At 38.9% G+C, this 21661-nt stretch overlaps 1 protein-coding gene across 4 annotated transcripts; it reads left to right on the top strand.

The window, feature by feature from the left end:
* Positions 1-1638: 1638 nt before the first annotated feature.
* LOC140950371 (uncharacterized) lies at positions 1639-20718 on the top strand. Of its 4 annotated transcripts, none has more exons than XM_073399602.1 (3): positions 1639-1913; positions 12350-12542; positions 19543-20717. In XM_073399602.1, exons 2-3 carry the CDS (start codon positions 12355-12357, stop codon positions 20612-20614), a joined length of 1260 nt encoding a protein of 419 aa, XP_073255703.1. In that variant the 5' UTR covers positions 1639-1913; positions 12350-12354; the 3' UTR covers positions 20615-20717. The 4 variants fall into 4 exon arrangements, with proteins under 4 accessions (XP_073255703.1, XP_073255695.1, XP_073255687.1 ...); XM_073399594.1 differs by lacking the exon at positions 1639-1913 and adding an exon at positions 10648-10775; XM_073399586.1 differs by lacking the exon at positions 1639-1913 and having other exon boundaries at positions 12019-12542.
* Positions 20719-21661: the final 943 nt, after the last annotated feature.

Consider the following 21661-nt stretch of genomic DNA (forward strand, 5'->3'; position numbering starts at 1 on the left):
AGGAAATTTTCTTTCTCAGTTTTACAGAAAGAACATTTTCATTCAAACTAGACGATTGTGGCGTGTTCGTAATCAGCCAATAGAACCGTTTGTTATTGTGTAGCGAGTTACGAGAATTTTGCAGTTAATCAAAAAGCAAGCATTTTTGTCAGCTATGTTATAAAAGAATTTGCTCATGCTTTTAGCTGTGCGTATATCGAGTTATGGATACACTTAGGAAGTTTGGAGAGCACTCAAGAAGCTAGAGTTGCACTCGGCTATCGCTCGAAGTTCTCCGAAGCGTTTGCTTGTTCCTTAGCAGTTTTCGTGAACTGTTCCTGCAATTTTCATTTTTTTTAGTCAGAAATTGGGGGAAATCTCTATTCCTCAAAAGCTCGGCCTCTCGGAGATTTTCGCGTCACAGTGATTTATTCTGTGTGGCAAAATAGTAAAATAAAATTAAAAAATAAAATTCTGCTGTTTCGTCCTCACATAGCCGTGAATTCTTTTATCATTTCTTTGAGCTCTGGACTCCATTCTCGTTCCCAGAGCTTCGATCGTTTTGGTCAGCGTCGGGGATCGATCTCCGACGCTGACCAACATGATGAAGGCTCTGAGAACGAGAATGAGCTCTGGACTCATGTCAAAAACAGCTAGAACGCTGTCTTGAGTGACGTCATTCGTGGATAATAGCCAATTATTGGATATTAGCTGAGTATGATCTGAAGGATCTGAAGGATCGAGGGTTGAGGGGGATAACACCCTTCAAGATTTCTACCTGCAACAAACATCCAACGAATAATATTTTTTTGAGGTGGTGTTAAACGGGACGATTCGCCATGACCATTTTTCATTGTTGCAATATTGTTTCGAACGGTTGCATCATTGTCCAAATATTGTATCACTGCGTTGCGCTAAAAATCATCGTTGCGAATCGTTCCATGTAATATCACCTTTAAAAATAGTATCTTAAGCGACATTTTACTGTTATAAAAAAGTATGGTTTACATGTAAATCAGTCATATTTCGTAAAAGTCAGTCAATTATTTGTTACCGATCGATTATGATTATTTTCATGGAAATACTTCTCAAAGTTTCGGGTGGGGACGTCATGGAAAATGAGAGTGTGGGTGTGTGCTATACTTCCTGAAATTCTTGCTCTATACTTCAGACCGAAATATGTGATTTTCCCCTCCCTGTTTCAGTGATTAATGAAACTGCTGTCGGAAGTTCTCAAGAGATGATCGAATGATGGAAAAACATACCCAGTTCTAGACAGCATAAAACCTTGCTCTAGCATCTAAACTATAATTTTTTCTGGCACTGAAAATAGACTATCTTGTCAAGGAAATTCTTGCGAAAACTCTTTCGGGACATCTGGAACCCGTTTAGCCGGGAGAAAAAGCGACGCGAAACGTTTCAAAAAGCATGTTTGCTCACGCGTTCTTCAGGCCGTCACGTGTAAAAGATAGTTACACCATAAACGTTAGCCAATATGATTTCTTGGCTGGATGACTTTTTAGCATGTGGTCTTTGTCTTTCTTTTTCTACGTCAATGGCGAGCTGAAAAAAGCCTCGGGCATTTTATTTGGCAGCTAAACGCTCACTTTAACTATTAATGGCAAATGACTAAGTATACGAAAAAATCCCGTTTTTTAACAGTTTCTCATCCACGTCGTAGTTCTGGTCCGTTGTTGTTATACTTCTTGCAGAAGGTTTCACTTTGGTTAGTGATGGATCAAGGATATTGAACTCCTCAACATTTGCTTCAGTTCGTTAGGTCTTGAGTACCCTTATAAACGTGGTGCAGCCGGGGTAAAATTGGATAACTATGCGTCACGTATGCAGTTTGTGTGTATAGGAGCTCAACCAGAAGGCAAACAGCCAGCAACGTTTGAACACAACTCGGTGATAATTCCGAAGCTTTTATGCAGGTATTTGTTTACAAATGACACATAATATGTTTCCTGATAACAGACTCATATTGTCCTCTTTAACAGACGGGCAATTTTCTTTCAATATTCTATCTTGCCGGTCTAGATAGTAACACATGAAAATAAACTCATGTGTAACTAAAAGTTTTTTGATCCTGCCCAAAGAGACAGACTAACCATTTGTCCATTGAGCTTTAAATTCTGGTTCTATGCTTAACAGCTGAGACTTCTAGATACTTCTCGTTGCTAACACTCTTGTGCTGCTAAACAGTCTGGAATATGCACTACAAGCACAAGCACAAGGGAAACTTACAAGTCCACTGAGAAACTCACCGCATTAAAATAACCTGTTATAGCTTACAAGAGTACGTGCCCAATTAATATTATGCTGCTTTAAGGACACATTTTGTCGCTCATAACCGTGTTTATTAAAGACCCGACAACGTTTACAGAAATTTCCTTATTCATGAAATAGCCAGTTTATCTGAACCATTTCTATGGTGAAAGTGTGAATTGAAAAGCACTTTCAGTGGTTATTAAAAGACAGTTCAGTTTAACGGCATATCTCACATCTAGTAAAACCTGACTACATATTTTTTGGATTTGGTTGCAAAAGGGGCTGAAGGTGTTCAGGGACTTGCAAACTGAGACTGGTTCCAGTTTAACGCTTTATTGGTTTTTGATCAGAGTTACTTTAACTATACTCTGCTCAAATGACTACGTCATTTAAGCTAACGGCAACGCGAGATCGAAAACATGTCCTTTACGATCATTTACAGCGCATTGCATGGCATAGCTGATACATATTTAGTAATATATTATGAAAAGTATCTCTCTGTTCCTCAAGAAAGTCAGTATGATCCAGTATGCTCAGTAAAAAGCAAGCCGGAAACACGAAGAAAAATACTTCCCTCCCGGACTGTTTTTGTACGAATAAAGATATCTTTGGTTCGTTTGAACGAAGTTTGTTCTGCACCTTGACAAGGGATTGTACTGATGTATCCCCAAAGTAACGCTTTTTTCGTTTAGTTTTTAAAAAGGTCACTTTATTTGGTCAAGTCAGCAATGATCATTTGTCTACCACTTATAAGAAGTCCTGATGTAGAGAGCTGAACTAAAATGACCTCGAGTGTGGTAATCAGTCTCTGACAATACGAAACAGATCAGCGATGACGCACCAACTGTCAAACAATGGCAACAATACCAAACTTTAATTTTACACATCTTATACTTTTTTCACCGTATTCTCCGAACATATGGTGTGTTTTAAATTTCTTTACCCAACCACGTTCTGATGATTGCAACCTAGTAACGTAGCAAACAGAAATAATATTAAAGAAGTTGGCAACATAATTATAGGTTATTTTGTCACAGAACCATGCATGGACGCTATAATCTAAATTTAAATTTGTGTTTATTTTTAGTTGCTTTGTTTTTATGCTCTGTATTATAGAATATGATATTTATTTACAATACTGTATCTTTATTCCGCCAACGGCTTCTTAAAAATAACTCAGATGAAACTACCGAAATTCTCCCGAGGAGAAATTTCTGTGCGCTGAGCAGCGAAGCGCGTTCCCCCCGTTACCAATAAGCACGCAGATTCTAGTAGAAAGAAGGACTTATCACGATCATTTACTTGTTAACTTATATGGATATGGACACCAAGACACACAAAAAAATGACGCGTTATTAAGGCTAGATTAGATTGCCAAAATATTGTGTTCTTGGGACATTAAAGAGAAATAATCTTCACCACTTAACTGACCACCAACAAATTTCTTGAAATCAACTTAGAGCTAGATGGCATCCGGATGGTTTCCAAAAGCTCCGAGTAACATTCAAGAAATTTGTTCTTGAAGAATATTTCTTTGTAATGTTGAGAAATTTCAGTGATTTGTAGTGGTTATTACTTTAGTTTTACTAAGGCTACAAGTCAAGGTGGTCTATCCCGGCAAAAGTTAACATAATGCGTTAATCAGAAGTTCTCTTTTTTTAAGAACTCACCAAAATAGCTGCGTTCTTGCGAAATCAGGCATTTTCTCAAAAAAACTTGAACAGAGTCCCATATTTTTAATTCGAACCTGAAGACAGAGATACTATATGCATGTATTTCAATATGACAGGTGTACTACATGTACCATGACTTATTATCATTACAATAGCGTGACTGTCATAGAGTGAGAGGAAAGGTCAGTGCATACTGGGGTCAATCATATCGATGACTACATCTTCTACGAACCCGAGAAATTTTTAGCAACTACGACAACAGCGCAGCGCCTCGGTATCTCAAAAGTGGGGCGTCACATATCGGATAGGTTCTGTGCCGCACTTTAGTGTGGTCTGAACAAGTATTCGGACCGTGGCGGGAAAAAAATAAGTATAGGAGAGAGTCCTGGAACCCACTCGGAGACGGAAGTAAATATTCTGAAGCGAGGATTGGGATTTAGTGTACCAAACCCTCTCGGCCAACTGCTCCTGCACAATGCTCTACTCTTGTGAACGCGACTCGCTTTACTCCCGGCTTTTCGTGTGGACGCGAAAGCCATCCGGTATGGTGTAGATTCGCTGTGTCCACAAACATCTGAATAATTCAACATGCTCCCTTCTTTTCATAGGTTCTTTGGCCGTTAGATCTGCGGTTCCTCAGCAACAAGTTTCTCTTCTTGTGCCATTGGTCAGGAACCCATAACCTGTAGCGAGTAACTTCCATGAGCTCGTGTCACGGCATTTTCACGGCCCAGTTTATTTTTGGAACGGTTTTGGCGCGAATTTTGAATATCTTTTGAATTCCACCAACCAGTCAGCAAAACCTGCAGACCTAAAAATGATATTTTTTGCCTTTTAATAACGTTTAGTTTTTCCTTTTTGATATCTTATACTTCGAATGCGCTCATAGACACAATGGAGATTCTATTTTCGTGGAAAAAAGTGTCCTAAAATGTATCTAAAAATAAACTGGTCCGTAAAAACGCCGTGACATAGGCTTAGTATGGGAGTTGCTCGCTCCGAGTCATGGGCTCCTGCATTGGTGGACTTGTTTTTCCCTCTGATTAACTTGGAGGGGTTATTTAGGTATGAAAGATTTAAAATCATAATCATATTTAGCCTGAAAAAATTAGCACGCCATGACCTTGGCTCAGTCTCCTTCAGCCGTTGGTGTCTAGATGCGCCCACGATTCCTTTCACCTCACGTCCCCCGCTATTGTGAAAAATGGCCGAAGGACTATAACGTCAGTCGGCAGTTTTGTTTTCTTTACCCATTCATCTCACTCCCGGTCTCTTTTTTATTCTAAGAGTTGCTTGTGGAGGCTGGTTTTAGTCATGCAAATTTCATCACCGTTATCATTATCCGTCTCTGTGCATCACACGCTATATTCTCAAATACGAAATTATTCTTTTTAGCGTTCTATATGCCTTGCATTAATTTTTAGGCTATTAAATCTCACCAGTCTCTCAATGAGAATACTGTATACTGTTCTTTGTGGCCGAAAACCAACAACCGACTACCTGCGGACGCTTGAAAGTACACGGCTAGTTTATCTTACGTATCAGTATGTAGTTTTTGAGATCCAGCAACAGTTTATTTATCTTTCCTGATTGGTGATACGGCATCGTCATTAACGGACAAAATTTTATACACCGTCGCTGCGCCATCCTTCTCCACATCTTCAATTCTGTATTTTTCATCTAGAAAATTGATAAGTCTGTTTCGCTGCTCTCCCGTAGAACACTGATTTGCGATCCACTGCGCAGTTTGCCTGCTTATCAAACCCAGTACGTATTTTTCCCACAGATGGGTCGATTTGTCAGGCAAATCTTCGTTGAAGTCATTTTCATCCTGTTTCTTTCTCCAATAATATTTAGGTTTTGATCGAAACGCTGGCTCTTTATTTGCACTTGGCATATAGAGACCGTGTTTTTGAGGCAGTGCGTGTTTTTTCTTAGCTTTGCGTCTCTCTTTATTTTTACCTTCCTTGTTAATGGAGAGGTCACCAAGCGCGTAAATGTTCTTCATGTCGGTTGAAAAGTATGACGATAAAGATGGATCGCCTCGGCAGCTGATTACTTCTTCAGTAAATTTCAGAGACGGTAAGCAAATCTTTTTCGGCTCCTTTTTCATAAACAAACATTCCGGTGATCTGCCGTTGTGTTTGGATACTGACTTCACAAGGACTAGCTGGGACTGCCTGTTGTGTACATAGTTCATTACAAACGAGTTAATATCGATTACTTCATTCCTTTTCTCGTTCTCACCTATTTCAGATGTGCAAATTTTATAACCTAGAAATAATTCCTGATTGTTTCGCGGCTCTCCCAAATTTCTTTTCCTTCTTTCCATGTGCCGCCTTTTTGTCAATGATGGATTTTTCCACATGAAATCGCTCGTGCTGTAGCTTTGTTTCTGCCACCCAAGAGCGCCGATTCTTGATACAGAGGAAATTCGCCCTCCCCTGACCGCCGGCAAAAATGAGTTTGTTTTACTCATGTCGGTCTCAAATGCTCGCAAGCTAGGAACTGCTGGCTGGATATCGAGTAGAGAACTGATGAAAAGAAAGATTTAAACGTAGTTTTCTCGGCAAGTTGCTAAGCAAATAAATATTGCCAAAAACCGCACGCGCCAATTGGACGAAATTTAAAACAACCGATCAGCTCTTCAAAAGCCGCTATGCCATTGGCCGCATTTTTAAACCGCTATGTGGATAATTAGAAACCTCAATGACAACGGTCTCTTTGTTATTCGTGTTTTGTATCAAATGAAGCGATTTTACGATGAAAAATGATTGGGATAATGAAGCTAAACGGCAGGACATAAAACAGTCTCACCTTTGTCTAGTGGGAAAAGATCATGCAAAGTGAAGATCACATTGAATTTGTGGGGTAGATAAAAAAGTCGCAAAAAAGAAATCTTGCAAAGGAAAATACCAGAAGACACTTTCATTATTCTTTGGATACATCGATTACAAAACTATAGTTTTGTGTAAAATGCAGTGAATCGATGCCATGCACAGATAACTTTCTTATATTTTATAGTGAAATTAAAGTGCCAATCATTTATAAAAAAAATTATGCGATCACAGGAACTTAAAAAAAGTTGATGTCAGGAAAACCAAAGCATCTGTAAGACCGGTTCTTGGCATTCACGCTTCGCTGGAGTTTTGTCGGAAATAAACTACAATTCAATACTTCCTGCCGACAGAACGGTTCAAAATTTTTTTGAGATGAAATTCTATTCAAATAATTGGTAACAGTTTCTTTACTAATGAAATGCTGTTTGCCGTTAGTGATGTATGCTGTGATCTATAGATAGGCCATTTGCACTAAGAGGTCATGTGACATCATTTTTATGAAAATGAAAGTTATATTATTTTGCCTTCAAAAAACCATTACTGGGTCATATCTTAAAAAAAATAATAGTGATTTAGTTTTTCAAACCCGCACCATTTTCTTAAAATGAGTAAGTTCCTAGCTGGTCACGTGACCAAAATGTGACTTTTAAAACTATGAATTAGCTCTTTCTGAACAGAAATTTTGCACTTAAACTTCAAGGAAATTGTTGAAAAGATGAAGTGGTAACGTTTTCAGCACATCTGGATGAGCGTCACTATTAAACGTTCAACAAGAATGCAAGTAAAAAGTAGTTTTGGCCGACATGTTGGAGGGCAAGAGTATGCCCTCCAACATGGCGGCCAGTACAAATCATACTACTTTGCTGAAAAAATCAAAGTGCCATAAAATATCTCCCTTAAATGCGTTTTCTCTCAAATTTCGGGTGTAAGATAATTTTTATGCGCCCCGTCAATTTTTGGCATCAGCAAGATTCCACTGAACTCATTGTTTAAAGGAAGCATTGGTCACGTGACCTTTTAGTACAAGTGACCTATTGATTGGTATTCTGTAGGAGCTTGTACTTTAGTTCACTTAATATTTTGCCGAATCCGGTCTTTTCGAGGTGAATTGGACTTTGGCTGAGTGTATCTCCTGCTTTTCATAGAGCATTCTCCGGATATAGCTACATATCATCCGCCCGGTTTAATTTTAGCTTCTTCATACTGCATCATTCTCGCTCCGAAAGATTGCGTTCTCCTTAACCAGCGGACGGAATTTTTCCCAAGAAAAAAGCGGTTCCTCTGATACATAAGAAAACAGCCGAAATTTAAATTTGCGACACCACCACTGGTTTCCCCGCAATTTGTCGTCCTAAGAGCGAGCGCGCACAGCGGATGATGTGTCACTAACCACAACTGGCAGTGTATCTGATTGGTCGTACCGCGGGATACTACGCTCATTCAACCAATCAGAGGCATTACCCAGATCTAGGCAGTGACACGTCATCATTTTGGAATTTCTGTGCCCTTCCTCAGACTTCATTTCGCGGGCAGCCCAGTAGTAAAAAGTCAGTTGGGCTACTTTGATATCGCATGGCCCGCAGTTTGCATTAGACTCGCATTTTTTTTATTGTTTAATTAAGATAATCCCTTTTAACGTTACACCGCTAGTGTTAGAACTAGTATGAATTAAACACTTGATGTAGTGAATCTGAAACGAGACTGAAAACTATATTAATACTAAAGGTACGCTGGTAAAACGGGCAACCAAAACGTGCAACTTTAATTGTTTTGGAGCAAAACGAGTTGAATAGTGATATTGCTCTTTTTAATTACCACGTTCACACCTGTTTTGCAAAAAGTCAGGTTGTTGCAGGTTGCGAAAAATTGTCGCACGTAGTAGAGAGTAGTTCTGCTTTTTGCACAAAATCTGTACATGTTGCGCGTTAATACCGACCGGCCCGAGGCAAACTTGTTTTTCAGCAAGTGGCGTACCTCGCTTGTATGAAGTGACTCTCGCGTAATTTTCTCGTAATTTGCAGCGAGCTGATTTTTCACAAGGCAGTGGGCGGTGAAACGCGCAATATCGCTTTTCTACTTGTTTGTAGCAATGTTGTAAAACAAGTTGCACGTTTCTGTTGCCCGTTTTTCCCTTGGCATTAAAAATCGAGTTCTAATTGTCCCACTGAATTTCTGCATCTGTTGTCGGTTTTTGGCTTCCTCCGCACGCGTGCGAGAAACAGGGCGAGAAAATACGTCTGGTACCTTGTGTACTTTTTCATAAGAAAAAGACAAAGAAAAGAAAACGGAAATAAACCACGACGGAATTTTTCTGTGCGAGCTTTGCCTTTAGAAATTCTATCCATATGCAGGAACTTAAACATTTGGCCCTTGAAGCCTTGACGCAGCAGGTCCTCAATGAGGTCTTAACGGCTGTCTACAGCTGTATTCAGGCAGTAATCATTTCCCTGGCACCTGTGCTTCTGTGAAGTTTTCTATACCTGGAGAAACCTTAACCTCATATATTCTTGTAAGCGTTAAAACTTAATTTGCCTTTTGAATAGTTAAATCGGCTACAACGCTCGAAATTGTCACACCCCAGGACGTCACATTGAGACATGGTAAATGTTTTGGCACGTGCTGGTTATTGGCTATTCAGCATAAATTATCATAGATTAAAAGAATGGCAGAATGCGTTATTTTTCACGTGTTTAGGTAGGAAACTAGTTCAATCCTAGCATGGAAACTAAAGTTTAGAAATATGAAGAATTGTTTATGAAATCTGTAACAGTCGAATTTTTAACGCAAATGTCAAGTTTGTTTCTCTAAGTTTAGTAAGGTATGTTTTTTAGTATAGCCTCTGCAGAGTTTGGAAATCTACACGTGCTGTGGCCATGCGTTTAATTATTCATAATTATGTGAATTAATAAAATCAGGAGACTCAAGAATAATTAAGGTATGATTAAGAAGCCACTCTGAAACGCAAAAAACGTTTTTAGAGAACATGAGACGGAAGGCTGCGCTTATAAGAAGAAAGGGCAGTGAATCACTGGAATATTGCTCCAAAATGTGTCAATGTAACACAAGTATTCGGGCGCGTGTATATCTTAGCGGGGCATGTTATAATCGCACTTAGGAAGCGAACAATACGATCGCGTGGTCTTTTGTTTTTCAAAGGTTTGAAATCTGCGTTTTTGATCACCCGGGCACAAAGCAAAACTGACTTTAAATCTAATCTGAAAGGCCGATTTGAAGAGAAAAGTTGTTTTGTTGAGATCTTTTAATTGAATCAGGAAATCTCGGTAGAGCGAAGTTATTATCACTTTCACTTTAAAATTGCGTTTTAAAAAAGTTGTCTCAATCGGGACACAGTTTTTAATTTACTTATCAGAAGAAATAAACAGATGCACCTTCGATTTTCTTATCCTTTGGATGTTGTCAGTTGCGAATGTTTAGGAGAAATCAGTTGAGCGAAAAAGCGGGGAAATTGTGATTCATAGCAACTAACTTACAAAAGGCCATTCTATAGAATGTTTACAGAAGTCAAGTCTTGAGGGAAATCTTGACATTTTAAAGACGTTACAATTAAACTTACGGTGCATTTTTACATCGCGAAAGAAGACAATGTAACGTCTCCAGGAAACGTAAATTGCCAACGTGCTATTGAACCACGATAACAATATTTTCCATCATTACCGACACGGAACAGATAAAAGAAGCATTTCTAGCGTTGTTAAGGCCGTTGATCGCGCGGTTTCGAGTTTAGTTTGAACAATTCTGGTAGCGTTTGTAGGATCAGCTGCGGGATTAATTCAGATGACAGGCTAAACGCCTCATAATTTACAAAAGAGAAGCAAATTGATTCGGCCCCTGAACACATCGGCTATTGTTGGTTGCAGCTGGCATATTTTAATTAGAGTTTGTCTAATAATTCTTTTGTGAAACGAGCTGTTGTCAATAGAGATAACATATGGACTGAAGAGAGGCTACAAGGAAATATAGCCACAGGAAGGAATGATCGCAAATATTTCAGGTATTTTTGCGCTTGAGTATTTCTCATTTTCCCCTGATGTTGTGTGTATTCAAACGCGCCATTGATTGTCGGGAAGGTTGGAATGGCAGCGAAAAAAAACTGAACGAAAATCGTCGATAAAATCTCGAGCTGAATTTGAGCGCCTTGAAGTTGAAAATTTTTGTCGCAATTTGCATATCGCCCAAGTTGTGCTTTTTCGCTGAGCAGAAAAGCAGACGTGGTGTTCTATTCTCGGTAGAATTTGTCGATTTTATTTGCTTGAGACCTCACGAAACTAATTCAGCTTTTTTTTGGAAAATTTTAGACGTGTTCAGGTGACACACATGCCCTCTATAAGTAACCAAATAAAAACAAGACTGATGAAGAATAACCACTTGGCTTTTGTTCAGTTTTCTACGCGAGGAAAAAACAACAGTCTCCAAACAATCCAGCGCTTTTATTCTGTGTTATTGAGCGTAATATTCTTAGATTCCAGGGCGAAAAAGATTGCTTCGCAAAGAAAAACAATATCTTAAAGCTTCAGCCTTCGTTCATAATTGATGTAGCTTGCGATAATCTCTCTCACTGGCGTTTTCGCCAAAGACATCTGCTTTCGAGATTTTAATTAGCCAGCGAGATTCGCTGTAGTGTATGAGTTCCCGTCAGGGCAGAACTGATGGAGGTTAGATTCTATGCACCTGCATCTTAGTCCTTAGTGGTCTGAAAACAATAGCGTCACGTGCCGCTTCCGAAAAAGTGCTGTTAAGATTTCCTTACAGTTTTGTCAATGTCAATGCATAGACGTTGAATCGAGCAATGTCTAAATTAGTTTATAGTTCTCAAAAAGGGTTGAATGGATATAATAGTGCGTTAAAACAAAAGTGAGCGCCAATGTGAGGTTATAATTCGCTATCAAGTATGCAGCTTGCAGAAACTTCAAATTCTCAACTGGCTTCCATATTCGAGGCGATTTCCCGCTTTTTGATTGGTTGATGGTTAGTTCAGCTGTTTATTTATGAATCCTTTTAGTTTTTATGGCTTGCCGTGTACGTGTATCGTAAGGATATTTCTCAATTACTTAACTAACTCCTTGTTTTTCTGGGTTGGCCGTAGAGTTGGTCAACGTCCGAAAGATGTATTTTGCAATGCAAATGCATAGACGAAGCAAAAATAAATTTGAGTGCTCATGAATAAAACACGAGAGAGCATGCCACTTTGAACAATAAAATATTCGTCCATCTGGCGTGTAGCGCGCGCAGTTCCGTAAGCATATCAGCGGTTTATATTTTCAAATGGACTTGAATACACATTTGAGTCTAATACTAGCGGAGTGGTTGACTTCAAAAGAGAATCAGCCGACGACTCGCGCAAAATTTTGACAGCGTAGAACATTAATTACATAATAACAGACGAAACATCAAAATTCAATTCAATCAGGGCCGATAGAGTCACAGGCAAGAGGCAGCTGTTTCGCTGCTAACTGCGTTATCCACCGGTGGGGAAATACGGTAGTGAGGGAAATACGGGCGCGTATTTAATGGTTCGAAACTGGATGGATTTGCGCGTTGTTCACGGTGCTGCCAATTCTTTCACAGGATCTATGTTTGTTCCACGAGGCGAGCCGCAGTTTGTGGAGTTTAGAAGCAGGGAGGAACTGAACGCAAGAAGGGCAGATGTTAAACACAGGCCGTTCACTCAAGCAGTGTTTAGCAAAGATGTAGACCCCAGACAAGTATTCTCTCCGGCCGAACGACATCAGAACGGCGCCCAACGACCTGAATTTACAAGGTAAGCCGGTTGAAGTTTGTGTGACAATTTTTATTGTTGTCGGATATTGCACGGAATGGTGATATTGCAAGTACTCGACATGACTCGGCGGAAATAATTGAATTAAAAAGAGGCCTTTGTTCCGTAGTGAAATTCACCTTTACAATAATCTTTTCATCACGCGGTAGCTAGAAAATAGAGAGAAAGAGGGAGTCATTTAAGTTTTCAATAATCATGAACTGATTGATTCAGCTCACAAGTGGACCTCACATAGTGCTTCGTCAGTCTATCGCCTTGTCTACATCTTCAACTTGAATTTCTCATGTCTTTATTTTTGATGCATTATTAATAGTGCCTTATTTGTTTTGCTATGTTTGTCATCTAATTCAATGAAAATTACATATTTGTCGAGTTTACATCATTATACGAAGAAAACGTCAAAGAAAAGACACAAGAAAGTTGTTTGGAAGAACATCACCTTGAAAGTGTATTTCATTTTTACAGCTCACTTGTCGACATTGTAATATACAAATTCGTACGATTAATTTTTAATTACAAGCAACGTTTGAATAAATGATTAAGAAAGTGTAAACTTGTAATTACGAAAAAAGGTAATGTTTTTTGAAATCTTGGATGAATCAGTTTGGTTGTTTTGTTTGTACATCATCATGAATATATAAACTGTGATCACGGTACAACTCAACGAAGGAAAAGGACATATTTTGTAACCTAATTCACTTCTAGCTTATCATTTAACCCCCTGAATTATGGACATATTTTAAATTTATTCAGAGTTTGTATTTTTTGTTAGTACTTGCTCAGTGATGTTTGTATGCGATAAATTTCTAAGTCGGTCTCTCTACCTTGAGATGAAAAGTTAGACCAGGAAAAGGCGAGTATAAAACGGAAAAACATTTCAAGCAGGAATGCGGAAAAGAAAGAAAAAGCTAAGATCACGTTTTCCAGCGGAATTCTGGAATGCCTAGAATGCTATAAATTGCAAATGAATAGTCGATGTTTTTGCCAGGGTTTGTGGAGGCATTGTGCCTTAACGATTTCTCTACTGTTAGCCAATCGAAAGCATCTCAAGCGGTATAATCACTGAGAAAAATTCAACGAAGTTTTCAAACGCCTTTTTCAGAGGCTCTTTCTTTCAATCGGAGCCCGGATCAAGAAAATATTAGTATCAGCTTGATAATCTTTCTGTCTTTCTTGATATATCGTTATGGTTCATGTATAGGACCGCGAGTGACCAACTTCTCCTCGTAGCTCAATAAGACATCATGATTTACCCAAACCTGAGCATAACACTCGTGCCAAGTGCATAGTTATGACGTCTTGACGACAGAATTCCGTTGTAACATCTATCCGCGCATTCTTATTTGGATCAGTCTGTTTTATATCGGGTCGAAAAAATGGCCTTGTTTATTGCTTAGGGTCCTGCGTTTGTATTTCAGATCACCGCCGTCGTAATTTCAGTAGAAAGGTATTCCATGCATGCAGTGAACTGTTTTGGTTTCCTTGCAGAAAGAATGAAACTGCATTGGAGTTTATTCATCAAACAATTCGTGTCTTGTTGCGGTGCCCATGGTAATGAAAACGTGCCATGCACTCAAACACGGAACATCTTGAAAAGGGCCAATAAACTTGACGGTTTCCTGCTATATATTAATAAACGTAGACCCTCCTTGAATAATTGAAAATGGTCTGAAATGTTTTAAAAAGATATGCTAAATTCCATTTAGGAATTATCATTGCGGGGAATCAGTCCTTCTTACTATAACTTCCTATACTCAAAACGTGTCTCAAAGCGCATAATATACTAAATGGAATTTTTTCCCCTTTGTCTACATAGAATAGCCGGAAAGTTTTTCTCTCCATGGCGGATAGATATGTTATTCAATGTGTACAAAAAAGAGCGGGTTTTGAAGTATAGTTGGCCAGCCTGTCGTTCTCAATTAACTGCTTTCTATTTTTAGTTTGATTCGCTCATTTTTTTTGTTATAGCTATGCCCCTTTAGTCAGACTTATGGCTTCTTCTTGCGTTCTACTCCAAAGACGTTAACCTCATTACAGGACAAAAAGTTGCAAATTTGTCAGTTATATTAAGTTTACAGAAAATATAAAGTTGACGCGCGGGTTTTCGCATCCTTCATACACCATACGGAAAAAATCCACGAAATTGATGACTTATAACTTCCGACTGACATATCTCATACCGTACACCTCAAATTAAAGATTAGCAGTCTGGTTTTGAGGGGCTTTTAGCAGTAGAAGTGGTCTTGACAGAGAAGGAAGACAGTAAGCACTTGAAAACTTCGCCATGATAAGGGCAAATGGTGCGGAGTGGACCCGGCTTTCCTTATATTGGACTGCAGAACACGTGTATAAAACAGGTGGGATGAGTAAATGGCCGGCAATCAGGCGTCGCCTGACTGATAGTTACTTTACAAAAGAACTGCAAAAGTAAACAAACGTAAGAATGTTTAGGAGTTAACTCTGTTTCGTCAAGCAACGATGGATCCTCGCTCTAATGAAGGTCATTTTTCAATCAAAATATTTCTCCATTTCTGATTGGCTAATTCTTCATAACCAAATTTGGAAGACGTTTGCGATATCCGGTGAAATGACGTGAGTAGTAGAGGATAAAAGCCAGAAAAAGGACGGCAACCAATAAGCCCTGGGACAAGGCAGCGTTGTTTTGGTAGAGTTGAAGAAAACCTAGCAGGAAATTTCACACGTTTTTGGAAGAAGAAATAGCCGAACTATTGCCTTAAAGCATAACAAGAACAGCAAAAACACAACTCAATGGATAACAACTGCTATTTGAAGAATATCTGCTGTACTAAAAACTGCTTTATATTCCAAATTTGGAAAAAAAACTATAATTTTTTGAGCTACCCTAATAATAAAACAATTTTGGATTGGGCTTTCGTAAGATCTGAAGAATTATGAAGTTCATACGAAAGCTGTCTTAAAAAGATTCTTTCAGATTAGTTCTCTTGTATTCGCTTAGCCTTGATCACTCGGAAACGAAAACTTAACTGCTGGGAAGAAGTTAAAAATGAAACTACATACACAGGATTATTCAGTTCCAAAGTCTGCAGTACTTCAGCACGTCATCGCATGCATCAGAATACATTTTGTTACTAAGCAACATGCAAAGTACCGCGGGCTTGGAATGACTGGGAACAAATCGTTTAACTGGCGACTCAATAGTTACATGTAACCATATTCCAAGCACAGTCCAGTTTATTCTGCAGGCCTTTGCACAAATATCACGCAAAATCAACTAAACATCTTTCCGTAAATTCTCGTTATTCTCATAAAACGACCGTGAAATATCCTTTATTTTAGTTGTAAATAACGGATTTTGAATCACTTACGCAATTATTTTCACTTACGTCTGCCGTTGTTGAGGGCCTCAATGATGCTATTGCTATAGAAACATCGAAACACAGTTTAAGAAATTTTCAAGAATGCTTTGGCTTTATCTGTACGAAATGGAAACAGTTTCTATCCAGGCGCTTCCAAAATCTTAAAAAACTAGATAAAAAAAGACCGAAGTCACATAGCAGCCTATTAGTTTTTCATGTTTTGATGTATGACCAAGTAAAAGGATGTTTAAAAGAATAGGGGATGACATCTCAGTGGTTTGATTTAAAAGTGCTCATTTTACATATATCGCTTGTGTTTAGCTGTCCAAACAGAATCGCTATTCTGTCATAAATTATGCAAAGCGAAATACATGATGATTATCCTATTTTCTGAGGCAATGGTTTATTATTACGGCTGAAAAATAGGAAGGGTCATTTGCAATTTCCAGTCTTTTAAGACTTTGGGTATATATGTGAAGTATTTCTTGCATGGAAAACAATTTCGATTGAATGCAGAGGTTATGTTCGGACATCCTACGATGACAGCTGATTTTAAGGGTATTGGCCAAAGTAATGAATATTCATTGAGCCCCCGAGCAGAAAAGCGAGGCCATCTGCCTCAGCGGATTGCTCAAATAATCTTTCCTTGAGTTGAAGCAAGCGGTCTTTAAGGGAGGTCTTAATTTAGCGAGTTCATGATCGCCGTGGCTCGCAGACTCCGGACCTCGACACAGCTACCTGACCTTGCAAATTACAAGAGAGGAGATGACGCAACACAAGGGCAGCGAAAAGAAGCAGAAACGACAGAAATCCTACTCAAGTGAAAAGTTAAGGTCTCTTTAGTTCTTTATTCATTCATATATCGGAGATAATTTGCGATTGCAGCTTTAGGAAACTTCATGACGCGCGCAGGGGGAAAGCGAGATCAGAGTTCGCTTGATTGCTAGTCACTGTGGACCGATTATTTCGTCTCTTTCTGGCTGCGGTTCTTTTTAGTGGCTTTTGATGTGATCTTCCTCAAAGTCTAACCTTAGTTTGCCTCTATGTCTACATGGCATCCCGTAATCATGCAATTACTGATTAAGTTACATTAAGCCTTCACTGGGCATTTCCGCGCGCGATGTTTGTTTGAATAATGTACATCTGTCGTACACAGAGAAAACACTCCCCGAGTTCATGTTATCAGAAATTATTCACGGAGAATTTTATTTCTTCCTTTACATGCTCTCCATTGTTAAACTCTTTAAAGCGCAGATGGGATGGATAAAATCCTTTTTTAAGCTAGCTGGAACTCTTTTTGTTTTGTTTTACACCACTAAACAAGTTGTAACGAGCAACTATTTAAATACAGCTGTCCTATCCTATGCATATGCAACAAACCAGAAAAATATTACGCACTAGAAAAAAAATCTACATATAAACAGGTACCAGATATTTATTTTTCGTCGCCTTTGACAGAAAGACATTAAATCAAGAAGGTAAGACATAATAAAAGTGGTATTTATACTTGTGCTTAAAATTCGCGAAGAGCGCCAGAAATCTAACCGACACTGGCAGCCCTCAATGTCATTTAATTTTAAAGAAAGAAATAATTAGAATGATAATAATACTTAAAAGGAATTTTTTGACTAAAATTTCATCGTCATTTCTTGTCGGACGAAATGGAAACTCTTCAAAGAACGAAGACGAATATTTATAGTTTTAATTTAAATGCAGTTTGTGATACTAAGCACATCATATTCATTACTTTTAACTGATTTAAAATCCTATTTCCGAGCCTGAAGGAAATCGTTGAAAGCCTGGAAGAAAAAAGAATTAGTTGACTATGTTAGTTTGTTTTAATGCTAAGAAATACTTCCTTTAATTTTGTGTGTGCAGTTTATTGTACTTTATTATTGGATTCAAATATTTCGGCTTCGCTGTGGCAACTGCGTTTTTACTTTTCTAATGGTTGATCATCTTCTTAATAGATTGAAATGCAAATAAAGTAACCTTTTTGTGCTTTTCTGTTTTATGCCTTCGGGGGAAAAAATCGAATTGTAGATTTTAGTTCTGGATAAACAAAGGAACCTTTGCGGTTTCAAGCGATAAATTCAAGTTAAAATTTGATCTTCATTTGTTTTATCTATGAAGAAATCCATATCTGCTGCAATCTAAAATCAAGAAGTCATATTTTTTTGGGAGGTGTATGAATGTAAATTTTGGAAACACAGCGAAAAGAGAAAATGGGTTTAGACTTGATTTGCGGTCCGCTAAATTCATAACAAACTTTGCTTTTAGCCTCATTTACTATTTAAATTTTACTTGAACATAAACAGCGTTAAAATGAGAATTTTTAAACATTGATTTCTAAGTTATAAACAAATCTAAATCCTTTCAACAACAAAACTGGGCATCAGTTTTTTTACAACTCGCTGAGCCTGTCATTTATCAAAAGTCCCTATTCTTGTTGTCTAATCGTACTGACAATTAAGATGTTTGTTCTCCTTCTGTAAAAATTCAGGTTTGTTGCCTCACTCATCACGAATTCTAGTTCATGTTCAGCCCCTTTAAATTCTCAACACAAAGTAAAAAAGAATACAAAAAATAAAACGACAACCAAAACAACATAACCTGAGATCAGGCCCAATTTTAGCGGTTCTCATACATTCTCTCTATCAACGGCTACCGCTAAAATTCGTTTCGCCATGCCCGCCGGAATGTAATTTTCAAACCGAAACGAAAATAGAGCCTGTTCTCAGGTTACAACAACAAAACTCGAGCGTGAAAAGGCACGTCAGGCCGGGTTGGGGGTCGGGGTGAAGTCGGAGCAGAAGGCGACCAAAACGGATTCACCATACCCCTCTCAGTCGTACACCGCTATGACATCACTTGTACGTAGTCCTCTTTTTTCTCTATTGTTCTGCGCCTTCAGTTAGCCATTCTTACAATTTACAAGATTGGAACATCTCTTAAAATTCATCAATCCCACTTTTAATATAGTGGTCCTCGTTAACTAAAAAAACAAAAACAAAAACAAAACAACAACAACAAAAAGAAGAATTCTGGTAGTTATGTCATAATGATATAGAAGTTGTTTATGATGGACGTCACGAAGTGTCCCTTGGCCCTAATCTTCGGCAAAAACACAAGCAACAGGCCCTTTGATTTAGTGCTAGTTATTCACGTGGTGTCATGTTTGGAGAGAAAGAGACACACTGGTACTGTTCTTAACTTGGCGCCATTACTTATACATAAAATGCCTCCTGCATGTAGAGTTATGAAGAAATATCATACAAATATCATAAGTGAGCACTAACCATAATCATTTCATTTTTTTTTTGCAAATTGACATTAACTTAAATTGTTTTTCAAGATTCAATCCATATTCATCCTTACTATCCGCAGAAATAGAGGACAGGAAACAGTTTCAATACTAAAATATAAGCTTAAATAACCGAACTGGATGATTACTTTTCGCACTCAATTGATGCGAGGACACGTCTTGACTTTTTAAAAAGATAGCAAAGACCGTCACATTGATCTTGTTGCTTGTTTTCCCCTGTACAGTTTCACGTTACTCTGTGAATGTCCTAGGCAAGTCTTAGGGTGAAGACGAAAGGAGATAACAGAAAAAACTTTTTTTCATTCTTTTTTTTTCACAGTTTAGCTGATGTATACGAGGGAGCTCTTAGGAATGTCTTGGGCATTCAACTTCACTTGACTTTGGATGACCAGCAGTCGTTTGCTCAGGACACGATAAATGACCTTCTTTTCCGGGACAAGTCTTCATCCAGCCAGAACAGATCTTCAAGACAAGAGAATCTGAAAAGGAGAAGCGAAAACTACCAAACGGATTGTCTAGGCGAGGAATCCAAAGACATTAAAAACTCGGCATCTTTCCAAGGACGCACACTTCTGAGAGACCCGAGACGAATGTCACCAGGATGTTCCGCATTCCATGTCCCTCCCAAAAAGGCGCGCATGGATGAAGAAATGAAGTACGCTGAGAGGAGTTACCCGATGGATCGTTACGGTGTACCCCATCCTGGGCCTAATTTTCCTTCGGACTATTCGAATTCGTTTCCCTCCCCTAGAGGATCACCCAGAATGTACCACAGAAGGCTAAATGGTCCTGAAGCCGTCACTCATGTTTACAGAACGAACGGGATGCACATACCCGTCGCCCGGGATCATTACTCGCCCTGGCCCGTGTTCGGACATCATCGGGATGTCCCGACATTGTTTCCTGTGCGCTGTTCGGTCGTTGAAAACGAACGGAGATTTCACCGGGGCTTTGTAGAGGAAGAAAAGCGACGAAGAATGGACTTGGCTTGTCTAAATGGGTTTGCTCACGAAAAAACGTCAGTACGGGTTAAGATTGAGGAGACGAAAGAAGAATACCTCAAACGAGACCAAAAACCAAGTCCAACCGATAAACGAAGTTCGTCAACTCCTGAAAAGGACATAAGACTTGAAAAACCGCGCGGTGAAAGGGAAAAACTTTCGCCTGCCTCTCCGTCAAAATCTAAATCAAATGCTTTATTAACAAGTTGCCTCTCGAGCCGTTCCAGTCCAGTGAATCATGGAACTGGGGCTATAGATTTTCGCATGGAGACACGATATCGTAGCGCGCTTAGGAAAATGGAGTCGAGAAGAGAAGGGAGAAAAGGAAGGGGCGAGGACGCTAAGGAAGAATTCCTCTTCAAGTTGGGACTTGAGAGAATTGAGGCTTGAACAATCTCAATATTAGGGACGAAAACTGCAGGGGTTTTGTCGCTGTGGATACGTTGTTGGAAGTCATATTCGTTACGTCTGACCGTTTTGAGATATAACAAAAATAAAGAACCCTGCTTTCGGGATTTACTACAATGGTACAGGACGTCAGATATTGCATTTGACACCGTTATCTCTGATGGTACAGTCTTGAATTATTTGCGCTGATCATGGGTATGAAAATACCTGAGAGACTTTAAAGTGAGTGCCATAAATTTAGACCAGAGAGGAAGTAAGAGGTATAACTTGTCTATCATGTCAATGTTACTCAAGTGATATTTCGCCAAGCAACTGACTGTGAGCCTCTACTGGAACCGGTCGTTTCAATGTTGACTCACTGATTTGTCTTGAATTTCCTTATTTCAAAGCCTTTTGTCCTTTCCTCCCGAGAAAATGGTGATATTGCTGCCCTTGCTTGCCTAATAGAGCTTGGAAAAGCCCTTTTCCATGGGTTTTCGTCTTTAAACTAACCGTGCGTGTCAGACTGGCTTACAAAATGTTCAAAATAGTATACAGCTCTTTGTAAAAACAGTCCAAAAACTGCAATAAATCGTTTGTTCCAAGATATTCGTTGTTGTCGGGTTCAACATATATCAAAGTGTTAACAATAAATATTGAAAGTAAGCTTTTAAATTTACTTTTTCTCAGAAAAAATGGCTCTGCAATCAAATTGCCGAATAGCTCATGGGTTCATTTTTCGTGAGTTGGTAGATTAAACAACCTTTTTCAATTAAGACAAACAGTTAAGAGCGAATGAAACATGTAAACCAACCCAAGGTCTGGCCATTCGTCCTCAGAGCCCGTCGTTTCTCTTGGTCATGTGGTCTTGTTACAAATTAAGCCGAGTGGTTTTAAGGCTTGCCGCCTGGCCAGTACCTCACGCATGCGCACAGCCAACCTGAATTAATTTGAAGAGAAGAAGACACGAAAAGTATACCGGATAAGTGCTTCACGTAAGGACGGTGAAGAACGACCAGAGCCCAGAACCAAGAGCTATCTTGCCAGAAC

Source organism: Porites lutea, chromosome 1 (assembly GCF_958299795.1).
Source record: "Porites lutea chromosome 1, jaPorLute2.1, whole genome shotgun sequence".
NCBI lineage: Eukaryota > Metazoa > Cnidaria > Anthozoa > Scleractinia > Poritidae > Porites > Porites lutea.